General features: G+C 38.6%; 1 protein-coding gene across 11 annotated transcripts in view; it reads right to left on the reverse strand.

Annotated features, from left to right (window-relative positions):
• Positions 1 to 19,291, reverse strand: part of Cadm1 (cell adhesion molecule 1) — a 327,909-nt gene that overhangs the window by 71,521 nt on the left and 237,097 nt on the right. For all 11 annotated transcript variants that reach the window (XM_063255805.1, XM_063255806.1, XM_063255804.1 and 8 more), the window contains 3 exons: positions 8,525 to 8,671; positions 6,866 to 7,018; positions 161 to 298 (listed from right to left, as the gene is read on the reverse strand). In XM_063255805.1, coding sequence (XP_063111875.1) covers positions 161 to 298; positions 6,866 to 7,018; positions 8,525 to 8,671 — 438 coding nt within the window. The remainder of the gene's footprint in view (positions 1 to 160; positions 299 to 6,865; positions 7,019 to 8,524; positions 8,672 to 19,291) is intronic.

Genomic DNA, 19,291 nt, shown 5'->3' on the forward strand with positions numbered 1-19,291 from the left:
CATGGTCTCAGATGTCTTTAGTAACTGATTACAAATTTATATCTAAATTAATATTTTTGTTCCAGAGACATGTCTTGCATTTGTCTATAAATTTCACAAAAGCCTGCTTGTTAAATTAAGTGCCAACTGACTACTTCAGTGCTGGCATCCTGCGTCATACCTTTGAGCTCTTTGTTCCCTTTGAACCATCTGATGGTTGTAGCTGGTTTGCTGGCCATGGCAGTGCAGTTGACTTCAATCTCCTCGCCTTCTACGGCAGTGTCTTTCTGGATATCGATCATCAGGTTACGCGGTGGGACTACAAATTAAACGTATGAGCTGTATAAACACAGAGGCCATTTCTGGACATAGTCTTCTATTTATTGGAAACTAGTCCTACTTCTATCAAAACAGAGACAAATAATGGACATTCCTGATGGGAATTTAAAACATACTGTCAACAGGAGGCAAAAGGAGGGCAAAGCCATCATTAAGTAAAATGAGTTATGCAAAAATCAGCAGATTTGAAAATCCTCTCCTAAATTTCTTATAAAATGACCAGTCTTCTCCTAAATTATCCCTAACCATGTTAAAGGACCGGAGGACAATAATTCTCCTTGAATGCAACACTTGGATTCCAATCTTATTATGACAGTTTTCAAAGTCTACCAACAAAGATCAAAAACCTGGGGTCCATTAAAAGACTCATTCATCAAAAACACACACAGAAAAATTATGCCCCAGAACCAGTTCTATTTAATTAGACTGATTCAAAGAAATCTAGAATGTAATCATGTCCTTCAATAGATGGCATATTAATAAAATCCTCTGGATACAAAGATGCAATAATAGAGAAAATGTCAATTAGTTTGCAGCAATTTTCCACATTCTGAATTTCAATGCTCCCAATTTTAGAAATCAAAGTAGATTTATATACCACAACGAATACCAATATTAAACATATGTGTGTGTGTATATATATATGTAACAAAATAGTCAAAATAAAAGATTTGGGGCTAACATACTAAATATCAAGTCAACAGCATGACGTTGGTGTATGATGATGATACAAGTTGTTTTGTTCTTTTAATGAAACTGAGCCTCTTAAAATACAAGTCAATAAGAACACTGAATTCAATAGTATGAATCTTAAGAATGTGTTCTGACCACCACCAATAAGCAAAGACAGCTCCGAGACTTATGATTAATAAGTTTTTCAACTCAGACGAGAAACAATAAGTTAAATATGTATCAACATGCCATCCTGATGATCAAGTTGAATAATATATATCTCTGATACTCCTTCAATAAATTATGGGATTAAACCATGTACTTGGGTTTCCAACTGCTCTGGTCCAGTATGAAAATTCTGCCACAGGAAGACTTTCACACTGAATTGAAGCAATTGAAAATTCTTAAGTGAGAATGATGAAAATGGCAAAGTAAAATGGTTTCTTGTATACATTTCTCAGCAAGGTAGTGTATTGTAGTGAGAAGCACAGGAATCCCTCTTTGTCCCCTGTGTACAAGGAAAACAACATATTTGCTCAAGTGGTATTGCTAATGTGAGATGGCCCAAATGAGTAGTTAAGCACAGCAAAGGACTATCCTAGTTTACATTTTAAAAAAGTAAAAATATAACTCAATATGCACGTTGGAGCTGCAGATCTGGCATTTTAGGACATACAGCGAGGCAGTGGCATGGAGATGAAATGACTTCAGCTGGCCATTTCCCTATGGAATTTCTCCACGCCATGTGACAGTCAGGTGGCTCACAGACTTGCATCCCACAGAGGTAGACAGTGGGTAGGGAATAGAGAGAGTAAATGTTTAGGATCAGCGAACTCTACTGCATTCTGAATGTAGTACAATAAAGATACTGAAAAAATTGCTAATGTTAGGTCAGATGTCAGAGAAAAGACTATCCAAGTCTAAAGAAAACAGGATGTTGGTAAGCCATAAGGGAGGAGATTAAAAGAAAGAAACAGCTAGCCAGGTCTCGTGGCCATACGTGTACTATTAGCACTTGGGAGGCCATACGTGTAATATTAGCACTTATGAGTTCAAGAGTGGCCTGAACTACATAGTGAGACCGTGTCTCAAAAAACAAACAACAAATAAACAAAACAACGAAGGAGGAAGAGATGTAAGAATGTCTGTTCAAACAAATGGAGGGACGGAAGTCAGAAAATAGCCTTTTCAAGGTCTAGGCAAAACCCAAAATGGAGTGATGACAGTTTTTGGTGTTAACATCCACAGTGGTTCTCAACGAGCACTGTAGCCTGAGTAAGCAGCTGATGGGCCATGAAGAGGGGAAGGAGGCCTGCTGAGGACAGGACAGGGTGAAGACCAGCGGCAAGCTTGGACAGCCTTATAGAACAGAACAATCAGATCCCTCTGACTCTCCAGGACAGACACCTCAGTGGTCACTCTGTGGAAACCGGACAAATGTCCTAGAATGGGGCACATCCACGGGCTGTTAAAAGACTGCTACAGATGGCTGTCAGGACAGTGGGACTCAGACTCAGATGTGTTCTGTCACATAGCTGCTTTTAGTGTCCCTCAGTATCTTGCCTTAATCTTTCATTACTCATGTTGAGCCTGAAGCATTCTTACACTCCTCATCCCAGGCTTCTCTGAATGACCACTAACTGCTCATTTCCAAAGGCTTCTCTTGGTAGAGACTCTTTGGACCCTCCTTTTCATCATAAAGATGGCGTCTGCTTTCTACATGCTTTCTATTAACATCCTTTGGCTCAAAGTAAGGAAATGAAAACAATTGGGTATGGGTAAATACAGAGAAAAAGCTGCTAGTAACTCCTCCATATTCTGGGGGAACTGACAGCTTGATTGGCAGTGAGGTCCTTGCGCAGATTTCTTGTGAGCTATTAGCCTTGTTAATTTCTCCTCTGCTGCAATAGATGTAGCCTGAAGTTCTGTGAATAACGGATTTCTGAAAATGCTAAGTCCTAGGATTGCCTTCCTGAAGAGCTAGCATCAGTTTCAAGTTTTCAGTCAAGGTAAAGTGCAAAAAACTTCAAAAGTGTTAGGAAATATGCCCACTATAGAAAAATAAAAGACTTGTTTATTGTTGAGCTCATCATTTCAAGAAATAGCTGAATATTTTTTTCCCCAAGTCCAGAAACAGTTTTCTCAAGATTGTGACCAGTATTTCTAATCTTTCCTAAGATTAGAAGAAGAAATAGGCAAGTATAGTGGGAGCTGTTTGGTTTACAAATATAAAATAAAATCTGATAATGTGACTTATGATGGTTCTTCTGATACTATAAAGTTGACTTTCCTCTGACTTTTTTTTTAAGAGCAAGTAAGCTTTGGAAAATATAAATGAGATGATTTAAATCTGTCTTTCAGAAAAAAGAAAGGTGGGCAAGAAAAAGTTTTATTTTGGTGCATTAATCCTATCACATTTTCCTTTTAACTTCATAATGTCTATTCCAATACAAAAGAGGTTAGTAAAGTATAAAAATCCATTTATAAGAAAAATGAATTAAAACTGTTGCTAACCAGAGAATACACTTACACACGGTCCACTAAACAGACACATTTATTAAGAACTGCCTGCAGCCAATAATGAAAATAATCAAAGATAGATCTAGGGAGGTGCATATAGATGAAAACCTGAATGAAAATCACATAGAGAAAAATACTAGAAAAGCAATAAAATGTCAAAGTTCTTCTTAGCTAACCTCAAATCTAGGAGTGCTAATTATAAGTATCACGCCTACAACATTTAAAAAAATCAGCAATATCAAGCTGACTCATATTAATGACAACAAAAAAGGAGACTTAAAGCTGATCAGTACATGAAATCTCACTCTGAGACCCTTTAGAGTAATTAGGTTCTCCTGTTCCTGGATTTAAGAGTGAACACTAATCTTAGAAAGACAAGATGGTAATAATATTAGCTACTATCATCAGTAGCTACAGGAATCTTAAGAATAGCGTATTCTCTCTCTCATTCATCTCCTGTCCTGAACAGTAGTATAAAGAGTCCTACAGTACATACTAGAGAAAGATAGAAACTCATTATAAGCAGGAGTGAATGAATATCCTAAAAGCTACTCAAATACATGCAAAATATCACAAAGTGTTCAGTTTTTACACAGATAATATCCAAACATAGTAGTAAGTACAGAATAATATTAACAAACACTCATCTTTGTAATCTACAAATTTTGTTGAACGCACTTAAATAACTAATAGACATAGACAGTAAAATGAACATCTGTCACCTATCAAGAAGTTTGACAGCTGTGTAAGTACCTATGGAATCCTTTTCAGAGAAACATAGAGGGCAACCACGATGCTAATACATTTTTCTACATTCATTATGATATCTGAAAACTAAACCCTAGGAGAAAAGTTTGAGTATGTGAGTATTATGGAAAATCATCAGATTTGGAATATGAAAGACTCAAACACTGATGCCAATTTTACTCTGTCAAGGCTTCCCAGTGTAAATTCAATGGAAAGAATATTAAATGAATGCATAATATCTGCAAAAAAGAACATCTACTAGCATTACTTTCAAGTATATTTAAGTTAATGTCCCTATAAAATATGAGCGGGAAACTATTACTTCTGGAATAATGAGACCTCCAAAAGGATTACCATGCCTCTTAGTCTTCTGCTGTATGCTGGCTTCCAAACCTAGGGCATACTCATAGTCAAACTAGTCCGATGCGGTCACTGGCTCTGAAAAATATGTCCCAGACATGGAAACCGATCTCTTGCAAATGGCCAGATAGACTCCTGTACACCCTCAAGAAAAAAACATTTTTTTTTTGTCTTTTTCCTTTTTATCGGTACCAGGGATCGAACTCATGACTGCCTGCTTGCAAGGCAGGCGCTTATGCTGCTGAGCTAAATCCCCAGCCCCGAAAAAAAAATCTTATAATAGGAGCATTCCGGGTCTAACTGAAAACAACAAAGCCTAGAAGACACAAAGGTTGTGAGAACAGTAAGGTGTATCTTGAATTCTTACATTTATGATTGGGAGTTGGGGAGTGATCCTAAGGATGACACCTAGAGAATGCTGAACTATACCCTCGATCTTTTTAACATAATCTTGTTTTTTTTGGTCTTTTTCATTTTTATCGGTACCAAAGATCGAACTCACGACCGCCTGCTTGCAAGGCAGGTGCTTATGCCGCTGAGCTAAACCCCCAGCCCCCAACATAACTGTGTCTTTTTGAGTTGCCTGGTGTGGCCTGAACTTGTAATCCTCCTGTCTCAACCTTCTGAGTAGCTAGGATTGCAGGTGTGCAGCACTGTGTGCAACACAGATTCTTGATTCTTAGCGAGCGCTTTGTAACCTGAGTTGAATGGCCAACCTCCCTCCGTTGTTATGATTTTTGTTCTGCAAAATTAAGATATCAATAAAGATACCAACAGTAAAATATTCTGAAAACTCAAAATACCAGACACCCTTTCCTCTTCACTGCTGTCACTTTTGTGGAAATGCCACCAATGACAATGAGCCAATGAGTAGAAGGCATTTTGAAGTTTAGGCAGCTAACGACTTACTGAAATAAGCAAACTGTTTTCACACACTTGTAACAAGCAAGCAGGCAGAAGTTTTTAAATGCATGCTTGTGAATTTTGGTACAACTGTAAAACACCAAAATAATCATTCCAGAAAAATCTTCTAAACTATTTCTGTAGGTCTAATATGAATTAAAGGCACAACACTAACATAAATGTACACTCAAAAGCCACCTATCATTAACCACAGACCACATTAGGAATTGAACAGAGACACTTTAAACATGGCTTTCTAAAATCATTATTCCTCTTACTCTTACCAAAACCATGTATGTAAGCTTTGGCTTAATGAATAAAAAAAAGTGTTTTCCTATTTACGGCTGTGTTTAAATAAAGTAATGATGCACCAGCTCAGTGTGTACATCCATAAATACATATATGTGCACACACCACACAAAAATGCCCTTCGTATTTATCTTTTCTCTTTAATCTTCGTATCATTACACCAAAAAGCTTCAGTCTGCCGCTTCAAATAGACTTTGATTCATCATCTCCCTGAAGGTGTAAATCAGAGATCTAGCCTCACGCTACAGTGTATGTCCTTGAAAATTCATTTTCAAAAATCCCAATCAGCTGTGTTATACACTGGAGTATGTTTGTCTAAAAGGTGACTAATTCAGACCGCTTTCAGCATAGAACTATCTGCTGACTATCACAATATAAACACAGGAACCTGGTTGCTGAGATTTTGCTGAAAATCACAATCTGGAGACCATAAAGGAAGTCATCTGAGTGTACCTAACAGCCTGTCAACAGTTATTTGCTTATTATCAGTTAAGGAGCTCTTAACTCTTTTATGTCCAGTGGCTATGCTTTGTAGCAAAATATGTATTCCTGGGATATAAGGCAACAAGTGAAGCCAGAGTAAAGGAGATCAGTCACATTAAAATGAGGATGTAGCTCAGAAGAAGCTCATGACACAGATTTCACAACAGAGCTGTGCCCTGGGGTACAGATGTGGCTCCTCGTTTCCCTACTTCCGCACAGAAGGGAAAAAAAAATCCTGGTAGCAGCAATGACATTTCATGTGGTGAGTGATTCATTTGAGGGCTCTAAATTCCCTTGATCTTTGCTTCTGAAGTTTGAGGGTTGAAACCCAAGAGCAGGTGGAATCTATAAAGACTGCTGATTGCCATTCCTTAGAGCGTTTGGTAAAATAGGCTATTTTTAAAATTCAGCAAGATGGGTGGTGATTCGTCCTAAAACAAATTAGAACCGTGAAATTCACTGTTAACCTTTTCCTTGATGCAGGAAGCCAGCTGACAGGACTGGCTACCCCCCACTTTGCTCCCCGGGACCAATGACTGCACGTATTACTTACCCAGGACTGTGATGGTAGTGTAACTTTCCTGTGGGGGGTCAGTGTAGAGCTGGCAGAAGTAACGCCCTTCATCAGAAATTGAGACGTTTGTCAATGACACTTTGAGTTCACTGCTAGAAAAATTCAGCAACTGAAACCTGCTGTCTTTCAAAGCTGTGAAACAAAACAAAGTGGTTAGTGACTGTGAGGAAAACAACCATCCATTTCCCTGAACTAGAGGAAAAGAAAGTTGAGCTTCTGCAGTAAGCGGATACAAACAAATAACCCTACCCACAGGGAACTGCGCGTGTGGGGGTACGCGTGCGAGCAGATGCGCACACACCTCACTTGGCGCAATTGCAGCCGCCGTCTGTTTCAGCAGTTACTCATAAACTGTTTCAGGCTTCCTACTAATTAGGCGAAATGAAAATGGAAGGAAAGGGCAAACCGAGTCCGCTGACATAGGAGGCCAGCCCTTCTCAGCCTTTGGGCACTAGCAGTTCAGGAACTAGGGCCTACAAACTTTTAATGTGCCTTTCAAAATCCTAGGCTTAAAAATAATAAAACAAACAAACAAACAAACAAACAAAAAAACCGCAGTGGTTCCAAATTTCAAAAACCATTACTGATATTCCAAAGCAAAATAAAACCATTTAAAATGTTGTAACAAAGCCGTCCTGTTAACTTGTGTGCATCTTGATGTATGGGATGTGACTTGAGGTGAAGCTGCCAAACACAGGGAGTCTGGGGCCAACACAGACAGACTGAGGTGGTCCTCTAGTGCTCTAGCTACACTCAGCAGCTTCCCAGCACGGACCCAGGCATCAAGAAGGCATCAGGAGTGCTACAAAAGCAGTGTCTATGGGCTTCTTATTATCTCAAATGTTCTCTTTTGAAATCCACTGACTTTGGCAAAGGCTGCTTAGGCCTACAATGAGAAAAAAAATCTACTTAAGAATAGGAAACTGACTTCCCCGTTTTATCCTCCTTCATCCACGCCTATGTTCTTTAGTTTTATAAACTCTCTCTACAGGTCACAACTGTCCCTGTCTTTTGGGGTGGAACAGTGACAAGTAACCAGAAAGGGACACACTGGACATTTGCTTCGGTTCAGTTATCAATAACTCAAATAACATTTTCCCCCCAAAGATTTGTTTCTTGCTCTTGTCACACCATGATACCTGACTGAACCATTTGTATTACACACAGCCCAGATTCCATGATCACCTTTTGTTATAATATGTATGGAAAGATTTTAGCATATAATATCTCCTTATACCAGTCTGGTGAGAGATTTGGTTTTGTCATTTAAGCACAGATTACCCTGGAACCCACCATCTTCAAATCCAACAGACTATCTTTCGGAATGCTATATTTTCCTTGTCTCACCCTATTTGAGTTGTTTGTGTTGGCTCAGTATTTGGGACTCAATTGCAATTCACCTTGAATTACTACAATCAATTCCTATTGCAAAGTAAAACTGCCTTACTTTTAAAAGGGATGATTCAAGATTTCTATTAAGTAGAAAGATTATGATTGCCTGCCTCTTCTCCTCTTTAAAGAATTGACTAAACTTTAAGCATCTAACATTAAATTAAAAAAAGGTGGCCTTAGCAATCTCTTTGTCAGACAACGTGTAGGAAAAAGTTGTAGCCTAACATGATGGCAATGGAAACTTACGCCTGAAGTCCCTGAAATAAATGGTCTGCCTGTTGGGATTCAGGAGTTGAATCACAGAGTCGTCGCTCTTATTGACTTGGCAGCTGATGGTTGCAACTTCTCCTTCAATCACTGTCACGTCTTTCGTAAACAGATTCTGTCCATTGCCTTAAAAATGAAAAACAAAAAAAGAGAAAAAGATCAGAAAAAATTCCATCAACTAAAATTTGTTTCATAGGATCAATTAAAATGAAAAAGAAGCGAGAAGTATCAGAGAATGAACACAAATAGCAACGTTTGGTACGGCTCTAATACTTTTCTCTCAAGTTCATAAAATGAGTCTATTAAACTAAGGCTGATCTGGAGATAAACTACAACAAAGCCTGGGATTGCTGTGGTCTCACGGGCTGCAATGCCGAAGTCCCAGCCTCCAGTGTCCTGCACTGCTTGGTCGTAAACTATGGAGGTATCGGAAAGGTCAGAGGACTGGCTTCGGTGAGGAGCTGCAGCTTTCCCAGCCACAGGAGAAGACGCACGTATGGTCAACCACAGCTCACACGCCCTTGAGCTAAGCTATTTGGTTGCCTCACAGAAAAGTCAAGAGCCCACTTAACAGAAGTAGATAGAAGGTTCGATAAATAATCTTGTCTTGTTAGTGGATGTCCCCGTTCCCAATGTATAGGCATCCACTTAGTCACTGTGTTCGAGTCACAGTGTGGCTACGAGTCTCTGAGATCTCAATTTAATCTAGGAAAGACCCGAGAGTCTGCTACTCTACTCTCACACCTTCAAGACTTGCTCGAGCCCTGGGCTGCTCTGAACCCCTGCCTCTTACTGTAGATCACCGTCTAGCCATTTAGAAAATCCTTTTTAGCACATGTCAAAAAGTCAAGGCTTTTCAGATCCACTGATAGAAGACATCTCCAGATCTGCTCCAGTTTGTAGCTTCTAAGATTAGTGACAGCAGCCAGGGTACCTCATAAATGTCCTAAATGCTCCACAGCACAGGTAGGAGGAGGAGAGTTTAATTCAGAAGTAAAAGATGAAGCGATTGTCAATTGTTCAACTCTGCGCCCTGCATAGCAGGGAATGCCGACACAAATGACATCCCTGCCTTAAAAAAGTTGCAATTTGAGTAAAACAGGATATCTCACTCTTATTTAAGAACACAAAAGATGTCATAAGTGCAGGTGTATGGGTCAGTCAGGAAAGAGGGAAGGCTGCTTTTTAGCTGTAGCTGTATGTGTGTTGGGGGGACTGGTTTTTAGCTGTATAAGGAAAATTATTTCTGAGCCACTTTCTCATCTGAAAATAGGGACAGTAATTAAAAGCTATCTCACAGAGCTGATATAAAGCACTGAGCAATGTCTAGCTTCTCAGAAAAGTAAATAAACGGTAGCTTTCGCAACTGTCACCATCATCATATGATCATCATCATCCTTTCTCTGGATGTCAAAGCCAAGCAGTTATTAAGCCATTATGATGTGCAGGGAGTACTGTGGATTCATCAACGCACAATCACAGGCTCTGCGTAAGAGAGGAGCTCTCTGTGTAGCTGCTACACATCAGCTCACGGTGGTTTATTCGCTCCTTAAAAAAAGTTGTCACATCAAGACACAAAGGTCAAAGATAAATACTAATCTGGGGGGAAAACTGAGACAGCATAAATAGAGACGCAATTAGAATAAATGGAAGATTTCCACCTGCTATCATCTTTCTGCTGAAGGATCCTTTCTTGGCAGGACATAGTCGCAAAGTGTGAGGAGGGTGTCTAAGAGGGCTTTAAGCCAAATGCACCTAGAAATAGACCTTGGCAGAGGATTAGAAGAGGGGAAACTAGAAGGATAAGAGGAAGAAAAGATTATTAGAGCCACAGATAAAACAGAACTTCTTGGTACTTGAGGAACAAACCAAAATGAAACCTGGCCTTGAGCTCTGTGACTCAGGGAGAGGGTAGGTTCTCCCTAGCTTCATCCAGAGAAGAAGGTGAGTAGGCGGAACCAGCCTTACAAAATAACAACAAACAGAAAAAATGATCAGAAAAAATGAAAGGATTCTTTTTTTTTCTTTAGTGGATTACTGTGACAAACACAGAATTTGGAACCCTGCTGGAGGCAGTAGTTTGTTCCCAAAGCAGAGAAAGAAAAAGAAGGGAATTCCCGTCAAACAAGCTCTTTGGGGAGGGTTTTTTGGTCCTGGCAAATATGTACAAGAAGGACAGAATTCTTATATTCTCAGGGTATCACAATCTACTAAGAAAATTAGGGAAAAATGAAACTGCATGATTCCAGTGCTCTGACCACCTCAAGTCATGGGACTGGGACACCACATGGGGTCTCATTTGGTTCTTGGAAGCGGAAGGGGTCTTATATCTAAAGAATGTCTAATAGCAATACAAATAATCTCCAGTTTACAAAAGATACATGAGAAAAGCCTGCCTGTTGATAGGCATAATCCCTTCAAGGTACAACAGGGCCTCACAGATGCTAACCACCACTCTATCTTGAAGCTACTGGGACTTGAAGCCACTTGCAATTCAATTACGCTCTAATAGAACAGCTCCTGCGGAAATAACTATGAGCTTTAATTTTAGCTCTTTATTCGAAATCCTAAGGCTAGTATACTCAGAGAGGCACTTACTACATTCATATTAAGGCTAGACAGCATTTATCAGAAGATAGCAGCAAACAGGACTTGACCATAGTTTTTGTTTTTAAGCAATGAAGGCCATAAAACAGAACCAGAAGTTTCTGTTTATTTTTATAAAGTCTAAACATGTCTAACTGTACCCTTAATTAGGTATTGTAAGAGTAGACATTTTTAATGTGTCATATGAAGCAAATTATTCAGGTAAACTGTTACCATTTGTAAATTTTTGCCCTTGCTGTGCTCTAAAAAATTCCATGGTAATATTAATAACATTATGATATTATTATTTAATTATCAAGGTGAACATAACACTCAGCAACCCAAAACATGCCAGTTTCTAGCTGTGTTAACATGGTGGCAATGCTAATGCTAAAAAAAAAAAAATTGAGTGATAATAAATATTTTAATGAAAGATACTGAAGTGCTCTGGCTGATGGTAGTGGCCCAAAGATGTCATTTTGTAAAAATCACCAATAAATTATACGGGTCAGTTGAATGGCTCCATACTTTGAGGCACCATATGATGGCTGCAATGGGATAATAATGACCTATTTATTTGAGGCAAAGGAAGTGAATGACAGTGATGAAAATATGGTATGTATGTCAGTACTCTTTAACAGCCTGAAGCCTTTATGTAAAAATAATTTCTGCTCACATCCTCAAATATTTCTTCCCAACAGAAGGGTGCACTGTGACTTGATAAATTTCCCCTTGAAATAGGTATCGTGACAATTAGGTTGTTATAAAGCACAATTTGATATATAGCAGATGGCTACAAACAGGAAACTGGTGCTCTCTTTAAAAAATTCACATTAAAAAAAAACCTTTCTGATTTTCTAAAACTCACTTAGCAGATACACTGTCCAGGCAGAAATAGCGCATATTCTGGGGGAAAAAATCAAATAAATACAATACACTACAGCCATTAAATAAGGCTGTTAATAGCAAGGTACTTTATTTTAAGGACAGAACAATGTCTGGCATGTATTTAGGAGGCAGAATCAAACTGGATTTTAATTTATACTAGTGACTATTATGTTATGGAAATATATTCTGTGTAACTCCCAGATTTGCCCCACAATTTCTAAAAATAAAACTCTAGCACTGGAGAGGCCCATTCATTCACATGCAAGTCTCCTGTTGTAAACTACAAGTTACTAGGACATTCATCACAATAAGACAAAACTTATCACCTCAAAAAGGTACAAACTTATTTTGATGATGGGCAAGCTGGTGAGGGCTAGTCCGGCTGGAGGTGCAGCCGACACACAAATCTCTGTACTCAGACTTCAATTAATGCAGCTTGTGGATTCTTTCCTAAAAACCTCATTTTGTTACAAACCCCACTGAGACAGCACTGTATTGATTGGACTCCATTCAATCAACAATATGCCCTCCTTAGGGAGGTGATGGGGCAGATCCTACAGCAAGAACTAGAAATAAGAAACAGGACAGAGGACACAGGTCCACCCAGTGCTGGCACCATGCTGGCTGCATTACATACCTTTCCCCTTTAATTCTGCAGTTTGCAATGTCCCCACTTTAAAGATGAAAAACCTCAGACAGATTTCAGTCAGTTGATGTAATTCAGCTAAGTGGCCAAACTGGCATCTGAACCCCGTTCTGCTAGGTTCTCCTGCCCACACAGCTTGGACTTCTTACCAGCCAACGTCGGCACTGGTTGCCAAGGTTCTATTGGCTCGGCCTTGGAAAATGTACTTGTTTTTAAAGAGCGTTGTTTCCCTGTGAGCAACTTCTGATTTTTTTTTTTATTTCCACAATTTATCTCCAACACAATTACACACTTCAAGATGAGAGAGAAACTGTCCTGAATGTAAAACACCTTGTTTACCACTGCTTCCTTCTTTCAGTGCGCAGTACACCCTGCCCCCAGAGAAAGCCTTTATTACCTGAGCATGGCAGGCATTTGCCAGCACTGAGAGCTTTTGCCCACTGCCTGGCTGTTAATAAATAAAGCACTTCATTTACACTGGGGAGTCTCTCTAGTCAAGTCCATAATAAAAGGGCAAGTCACAGTTAAAACATAGATCAGTCTCTGCTATGGCAACCGTGTAAACTCTTACTGACAGGGAGGAGCACCATGACCCTTAATGAGGGATGACAGTTTGCCCAGAGTGGTAGCAAGGAAGAGTTCTGACCTAGTCCTTCAACAGCGAAGATCATATTAGCCTCTCCTACTGCCTGCCCCGGTTCTACAGAAGACTGAACGTAACACTGAACCAGCACGGTCACTGTCTGAGAAAGCAGCACTCAAACTCAAACTACAGATGGTTAAAAAAAAAGAAATTGGGGCTGGGGATTTAGCTCAGCGGCATAAGCGCCTGCCTTGCAAGCAGGCAGTCGTGATTTCGATCCCTGGTACCGATAAAAAGGAAAAAAAGACAAAGAAAAGAAAAGAAATAAACAGCTTGCTGATTGATGTACGTAGTATCTTTAAAATCTCACTATAGTTAATTTGAAATTTTACACAAATGGAAATCTCATTTACTTATTCTTATCCTTCACAAGGCATCCAGGTTTGAAACTATTGTTATTATTATTATTATTATATTATCTTTTTCAGTATTGGAGATCAAACTCATGACCTTGTGCTTGCCAGGCAGGCACTGTGCTGCTGAGCTATATGCCCGGCACTATCACTAGTATTATTATTTGATACAAGAAACTGAACTCATGGCCTTGGACTTGCCAGGCAGGTGCTGGACCACGGAGCTACATCTGCAGCCTCGGAGGTTTGAAACTTTTAAAACAGCAAAATACTTGTGTGTTTTAGGAACACCTTATTTTTTTTTATTTTATTTAAGGAGAAAAAGAAAAAAAAACAGAGAAAGGGTACAAGTTATACAGATTTACAGAAAAAAATAAACAGTAGGAAATCATTAGTTAATGGATTACATATTGTCATCTTAGAAATAATTGTTCAAGTTACAAAATTAAAGCTTATAAAGTAGACATTCCAACAGTGAGACTGCAAACAGTTCTGTTCAATGATCCAACAAAACTCAGTAATATCATTATCTATCTTATACACTTAAATATACATGCAGTTATATCGTTTAGAGCACTTTCTTTTCCTCTCTTTTGTACAATGACAATTACACATTTTGGGTTTTGTTGCTCCCACGGTTCTTATTACATTTTTGGAAGAGAGTAGAACCAAATGCGACCTAACAGAACAGAGTCAGTCAAATCAAAAGGGCAGACATAATAGATAATGTAAAAGCATAATACAAGGGGAACACCTTATTTTTACAATCCTGTTCAGGATGTGCTCAATTCTGAACAGCATCCATCCCTACACACACAAAACAAACAAAAACAGAACAACAAACTATCATCACCAGCACAGGCATCATAGTTCCTGCTCATGTTTCTGAGAGCTGGTACAGGGCTGAGAATGTTTCAGAAAAAGTATCAAAAAAATTAAGATTCTGCTGAACCCTGGAGGGAAAAATCTTTTTAACTGCACATGCTCCCCCAAGTCACCGTAAACACAGTGTGCACTACAATCATTAACAAAGCCATTAAGATTTGATTTCTATCTAAGCAATTATTGTCAGCATATTCTGTGCATTTCCTTTAAAAGATTCAATCCTATCTTTCAATTCATTAAACTGTTCCCTGCATTTACAGAGTTTTATATCAAATCAGAAACCTATTTGAATTAATAAGAATTACAGTAAAAGTAATTTGAAAGTAAATTATTTGAAGTTCAAGCCACAAAAGCTTTTGATAAAAGATTCAGTCCCATTTGAACATTAGAGTAACATGTTTAGCCAGCCAGTACTTAGGAGAGACAGTGAGCCAGTACCCAAAAGCGGCGTCTGTCAGCTGTGGACTAGTGTCAAGGGTGAGACTTCTTCAACACAAATTCTTTATTTTGAAGAGAGGCAATATTTCAACCTTGGTGGGTATTTGAATATTTATTTAAAATCAAAGACAATCAATCTGCCTGCTGTTTACAAAGCTTCTGCTAACCTTTCTGATCCTCATTCATGTTTTGCTATCCCAAACAGTAACATCGAAATGTTGACAGCTCAGGAGACTATCTCCTTACCAGTCAAAACAAGTGAGAATGGCAACCAGAGAGCACAGGGAAAATAGGGAAAATCAAGTCACAAATAACCGACTGCACAGGAATGTATGATACTGACTTAGATGTATCATCTGTGCTACCTTTTCATAGAATCCTTTTGGAATCAAAGTTCAATAGAACCAAACTGGATTTAGAGATCACATCTTAAGACTCCCAGGCCCAGGAAGAAGAAGTATCTAAAAATCACAGGGCATGAGGTGCTGTCAAAAGCACAGGCCATGGCTGTTGACTGAGGGATCAAGGTATTTCTAATATTGGTTATTTCTAAATAATATATACTGATTTCTTTTTACAAAAGCAATATATGCTTAAGGATTTTTTTCTTCCTTTCTTGTTTTTATAAGCTTTGTTTAAGGAGTATTTATGACACGCATGTTATGACATGGTGACGGTCAGGACTGGATGAAAATTTCCCGTAACAGAATTATTGTTGTGTCACTTGAGCTTATGAAAGAAAAAGGTATTAAACTTAATCTAATCTTTTATAATCAGTAAAAGGTGAGGCTGAGTTTTGAACGGCAAGTGGTAGAGTGATCATCCTGGCTTTTCTTCAATTAAAGTTGTTGATTTCACCTGAATACAAAACAAAAAATATCATCTGACATAACATTAAGCTATTCATGAATATTCTGTATACACATTCTTATTTAGTTGACTAATGGCAAATTAACGTTCTCTATTTTAGCTTAAACACATAGTATAGGTATGTTTGATTAGCATTGAATTCCAAAAGCTGATTACTATGCATGCTTTGATTATGTAATTACATAATAGAGTATAATGGCTCCTTTGGAGTCATTATGATCTATATGGCAAATATGTTTCAGTTTTGCTACAGCTTAAATACACGTTGAGATGACAGCTCATAACAAGGTTCCACTTTTCAGTCTTATCAGCTAAATGGGCCTTTTCCCATTCATCCTAACATCTCCTTGACACTAATTAAGGCCTATTGTGTCAAGCTGCATACACTTTTGAGAAATTCCTTTTGTTTTCTTGGCATTCGAAAGGGACATTAATTTTAAAAGATGTATTAAGCAAAAGGCTCAGTTAAAAAAAAAAAGCTGAGATTCCATCCTTCATCCACCCTTTGAAAGGTCTGCAGGGAATCACATCTAGTTCATTAATCACTGTTCAGACAACCACAAGGGGGTTAAAGACGGAATTTCACCTTTAACTCCAAAATGCACAGGAAGGGAGAACAGCCAGGAATACAGATGCTCGCAGAGGTGGCCCCCCACAATGCACTGCACTCGGGGTCCACCTGCACATCACCCACACTGAGGGACACAAAGGCGCACTTCTGCAAGTCTTATTTCTTCCAGGATTCCTTACATTTTGAAGTTCCTTGGGGGGAGAGGCAGCTGTGAAATAGCACAGCAAGATTTCTCCTTCACAGTCCCCAAACTGGGTTTTTGATAGATCTAAAGGCCAACAAATCTTACCTAGTGAATAGAGTTTTGATAATTCCACCTTGACCTTACAAACTGTAAAGTAGTTTGGCTTTAAAATAGGAAAAAAGTTACTCTAAGGAATTATGTAAAGTTTTTCTTGTCCTCATGAAATTCTTTAATCTCAGTTGCAAGCAAAGTTATTTCTGCTTTTCTCTCCCAAGAGAATGCTCCCTTATACTATTCCAAACCAAAGGTGACCAGAGTCTTAACTTTAAAGACAGTAAGCGCAAAGCTATTTTTACCGTTATGTCTATTGGTTTCCAGCATTAAGGCTGAAGAACTGGGGTCAAACACAGTCCAGCTTGTATTTACATATAGGGTGAACATCTCTTTTGTGAAAGAAAACATCGATTAGATGTGCAAGAACTCATCAAGGAGCAGTGTGACAAAAGGAAGTCGTTAGAGCATCAGCATCTCTGCTATTTCAATTTCAACTACTACATTAGCAGCCTTCTCTGTAAAGGACTCTGGAAGCTCAATAGGACTTTTTAATCAGGGCCCACACCACTAAAAGGACCACGCAATTATGCTTAAGGTCTAAGCTGCTTGACCCTGTAGAGGAAGAGGTATAATCCCCCTACAGAATGTTTATGTGGGGCGATATTCGGCCCTCTAAACCTGAAGATCTGAATTAGCTTTTTCATTAAAATTCACTCATCAAATAAGCAAATGGCAATAAAGAAACAAGAATATAAAAGTAAATCGTAAAAGGTAATAACGATCCCTTGATTCTTTTGCTCTTCACACTGAAAAGTGAAAATCTGCAGGCTGTTTTCCCGTCTCATTCCCTTTCATGGCTGGACAGGTTGCACATCCTTATTTCTTATTTTTGGAGAAAACAGTGCCCAGTCCAGAAGAAAAATTCCTTCAAGTGAACAGACTATGAAAATTAAAAGAGATAGGAGGAAAACAGTCCCCTAAGTCACAGTTTTATTTATTTTAGAGATGGCATTGAAATCACCTTGTGGATGAGTCATTTTAAGCTGACTAAATCTGCTTAGAGACTCTTAGGGAAAGAGGGGGGCTCTTTAAAAATATTAATTAAAAAGTAACCACAGTCATCCAACTTGGACTTTGGAGAAGAACAAGCTGAAAACAGAGGCTTCTTATAAAACTAATTGTGTTGGCAAAGCAAGTGTTTCTTCTCAATGGAGTTGATTCTGTGATGGTCGTTTATGGCAAAAGAAGAAGAAAAGAACAGCTTAGATGGAACTGCTGCAGTATAATTCCCTGCTGGCTGGGGTTCCAGCATTTCAAAAGACATGAAATTTCTTTGAGACAGAATGAACTGTGCTGAAGGCCAACTGTTGATCTTCTGCACCAGCCATTTTGCTAATGAACTGATAGTACAATACTGTATTCCTTAGGAATATTAAATGACTGCTTTGCAGAGTGAAAACTGTCATACAAATCCTGCTGTCCATGAGCATGGACTACTGTGGAAGAAAACCACACCCTAAAAGGGACGAGGAATGTAAGTGGCAACTCTTAGCTGATACAGCGTAACTTCTCATATCACTCAGTGTGGGAGCTGGGGGCCCCAAGTAGCTGAAATCTCATCTCTAATTCACATAACAGGACTCTCTATTTCTTAAACCTGAAGCTACTAACCACTAAACCAAAAGTTGTTCATGGTAAAAACTCAAAATATGTATTAAAGTACTTAACATCACAAAGAAAGGCACAAATATTAGGTTAGTGGCCACGCTGCGTATTACATCACTGCAGTAGCCTCTAAGCCACTCCCACTACACAGGAAAATATAATGCTGCCTTTTCCTCACCATTTGAAAAAACCAAACCAAATCAAACCAACCAAATAAACAACAAAACCCAAACTGTGGCATTTCTAAGCCATGGGGATGGATGGCTTGACCCCGCTGGGTTCACTTCTACTGACCTGATCCTTCTCATTCCCTGAGCTGGACACCTATCTGAGGTGTGCCCTGTCCACATCGCTCTCCTTTCCTAGCCATTCTACTGCAAAATTCCTCACAGTGGAATTTCTGTAGAACCCTAATCTCAATGGAGATGGTACGTATATTGTGTATTTTTCTTACTTTTTTAAACCTTGCTTTTACGTACCCCATTTAGTATCATTTTTCTTTTTGATAAGAGGGAGCATGATTAAACCTGGGTCACTTTTTGCTTTGACTCAATAAAACCTGAGACTTTTTTCTTTACATTTGCCTCTGTGGTTTTAAAAAGTTGCTATAACATGTAACAATAATTACTGTATACAGACAAGAAAAGGGAAATGGTTGCTATTCTCCACATCTGGAGACAAGAAAAACAGATTATTTCTTTCCCAAAATGCTTATTACTATTGTTTTTAATATCAAGAAAATTCTCACTCTGTCTGGGAGGGGTGCATTGCAAGTCATTTGCGTAACAGTAATATCAAATGTCTCTGAAAATGGTTCCTGTTGTTCCAGGCACTATGTTTCATTTTTTTCATATTATTTTATTTAAACCTCATAACAATTTTACATGGCTTGGTATCTTAATATAATCCCATTATACAGAAAGACAACTAAGACCTAGATGTGTTAAATAAATTGGAATCAAC

Source organism: Cavia porcellus, unplaced genomic scaffold (genome assembly GCF_034190915.1).
Source record: "Cavia porcellus strain 051 isolate PalLab524CR breed Dunkin Hartley unplaced genomic scaffold, mCavPor4.1 scaffold_9, whole genome shotgun sequence".
Classification (NCBI taxonomy): Eukaryota; Metazoa; Chordata; class Mammalia; order Rodentia; family Caviidae; genus Cavia; species Cavia porcellus.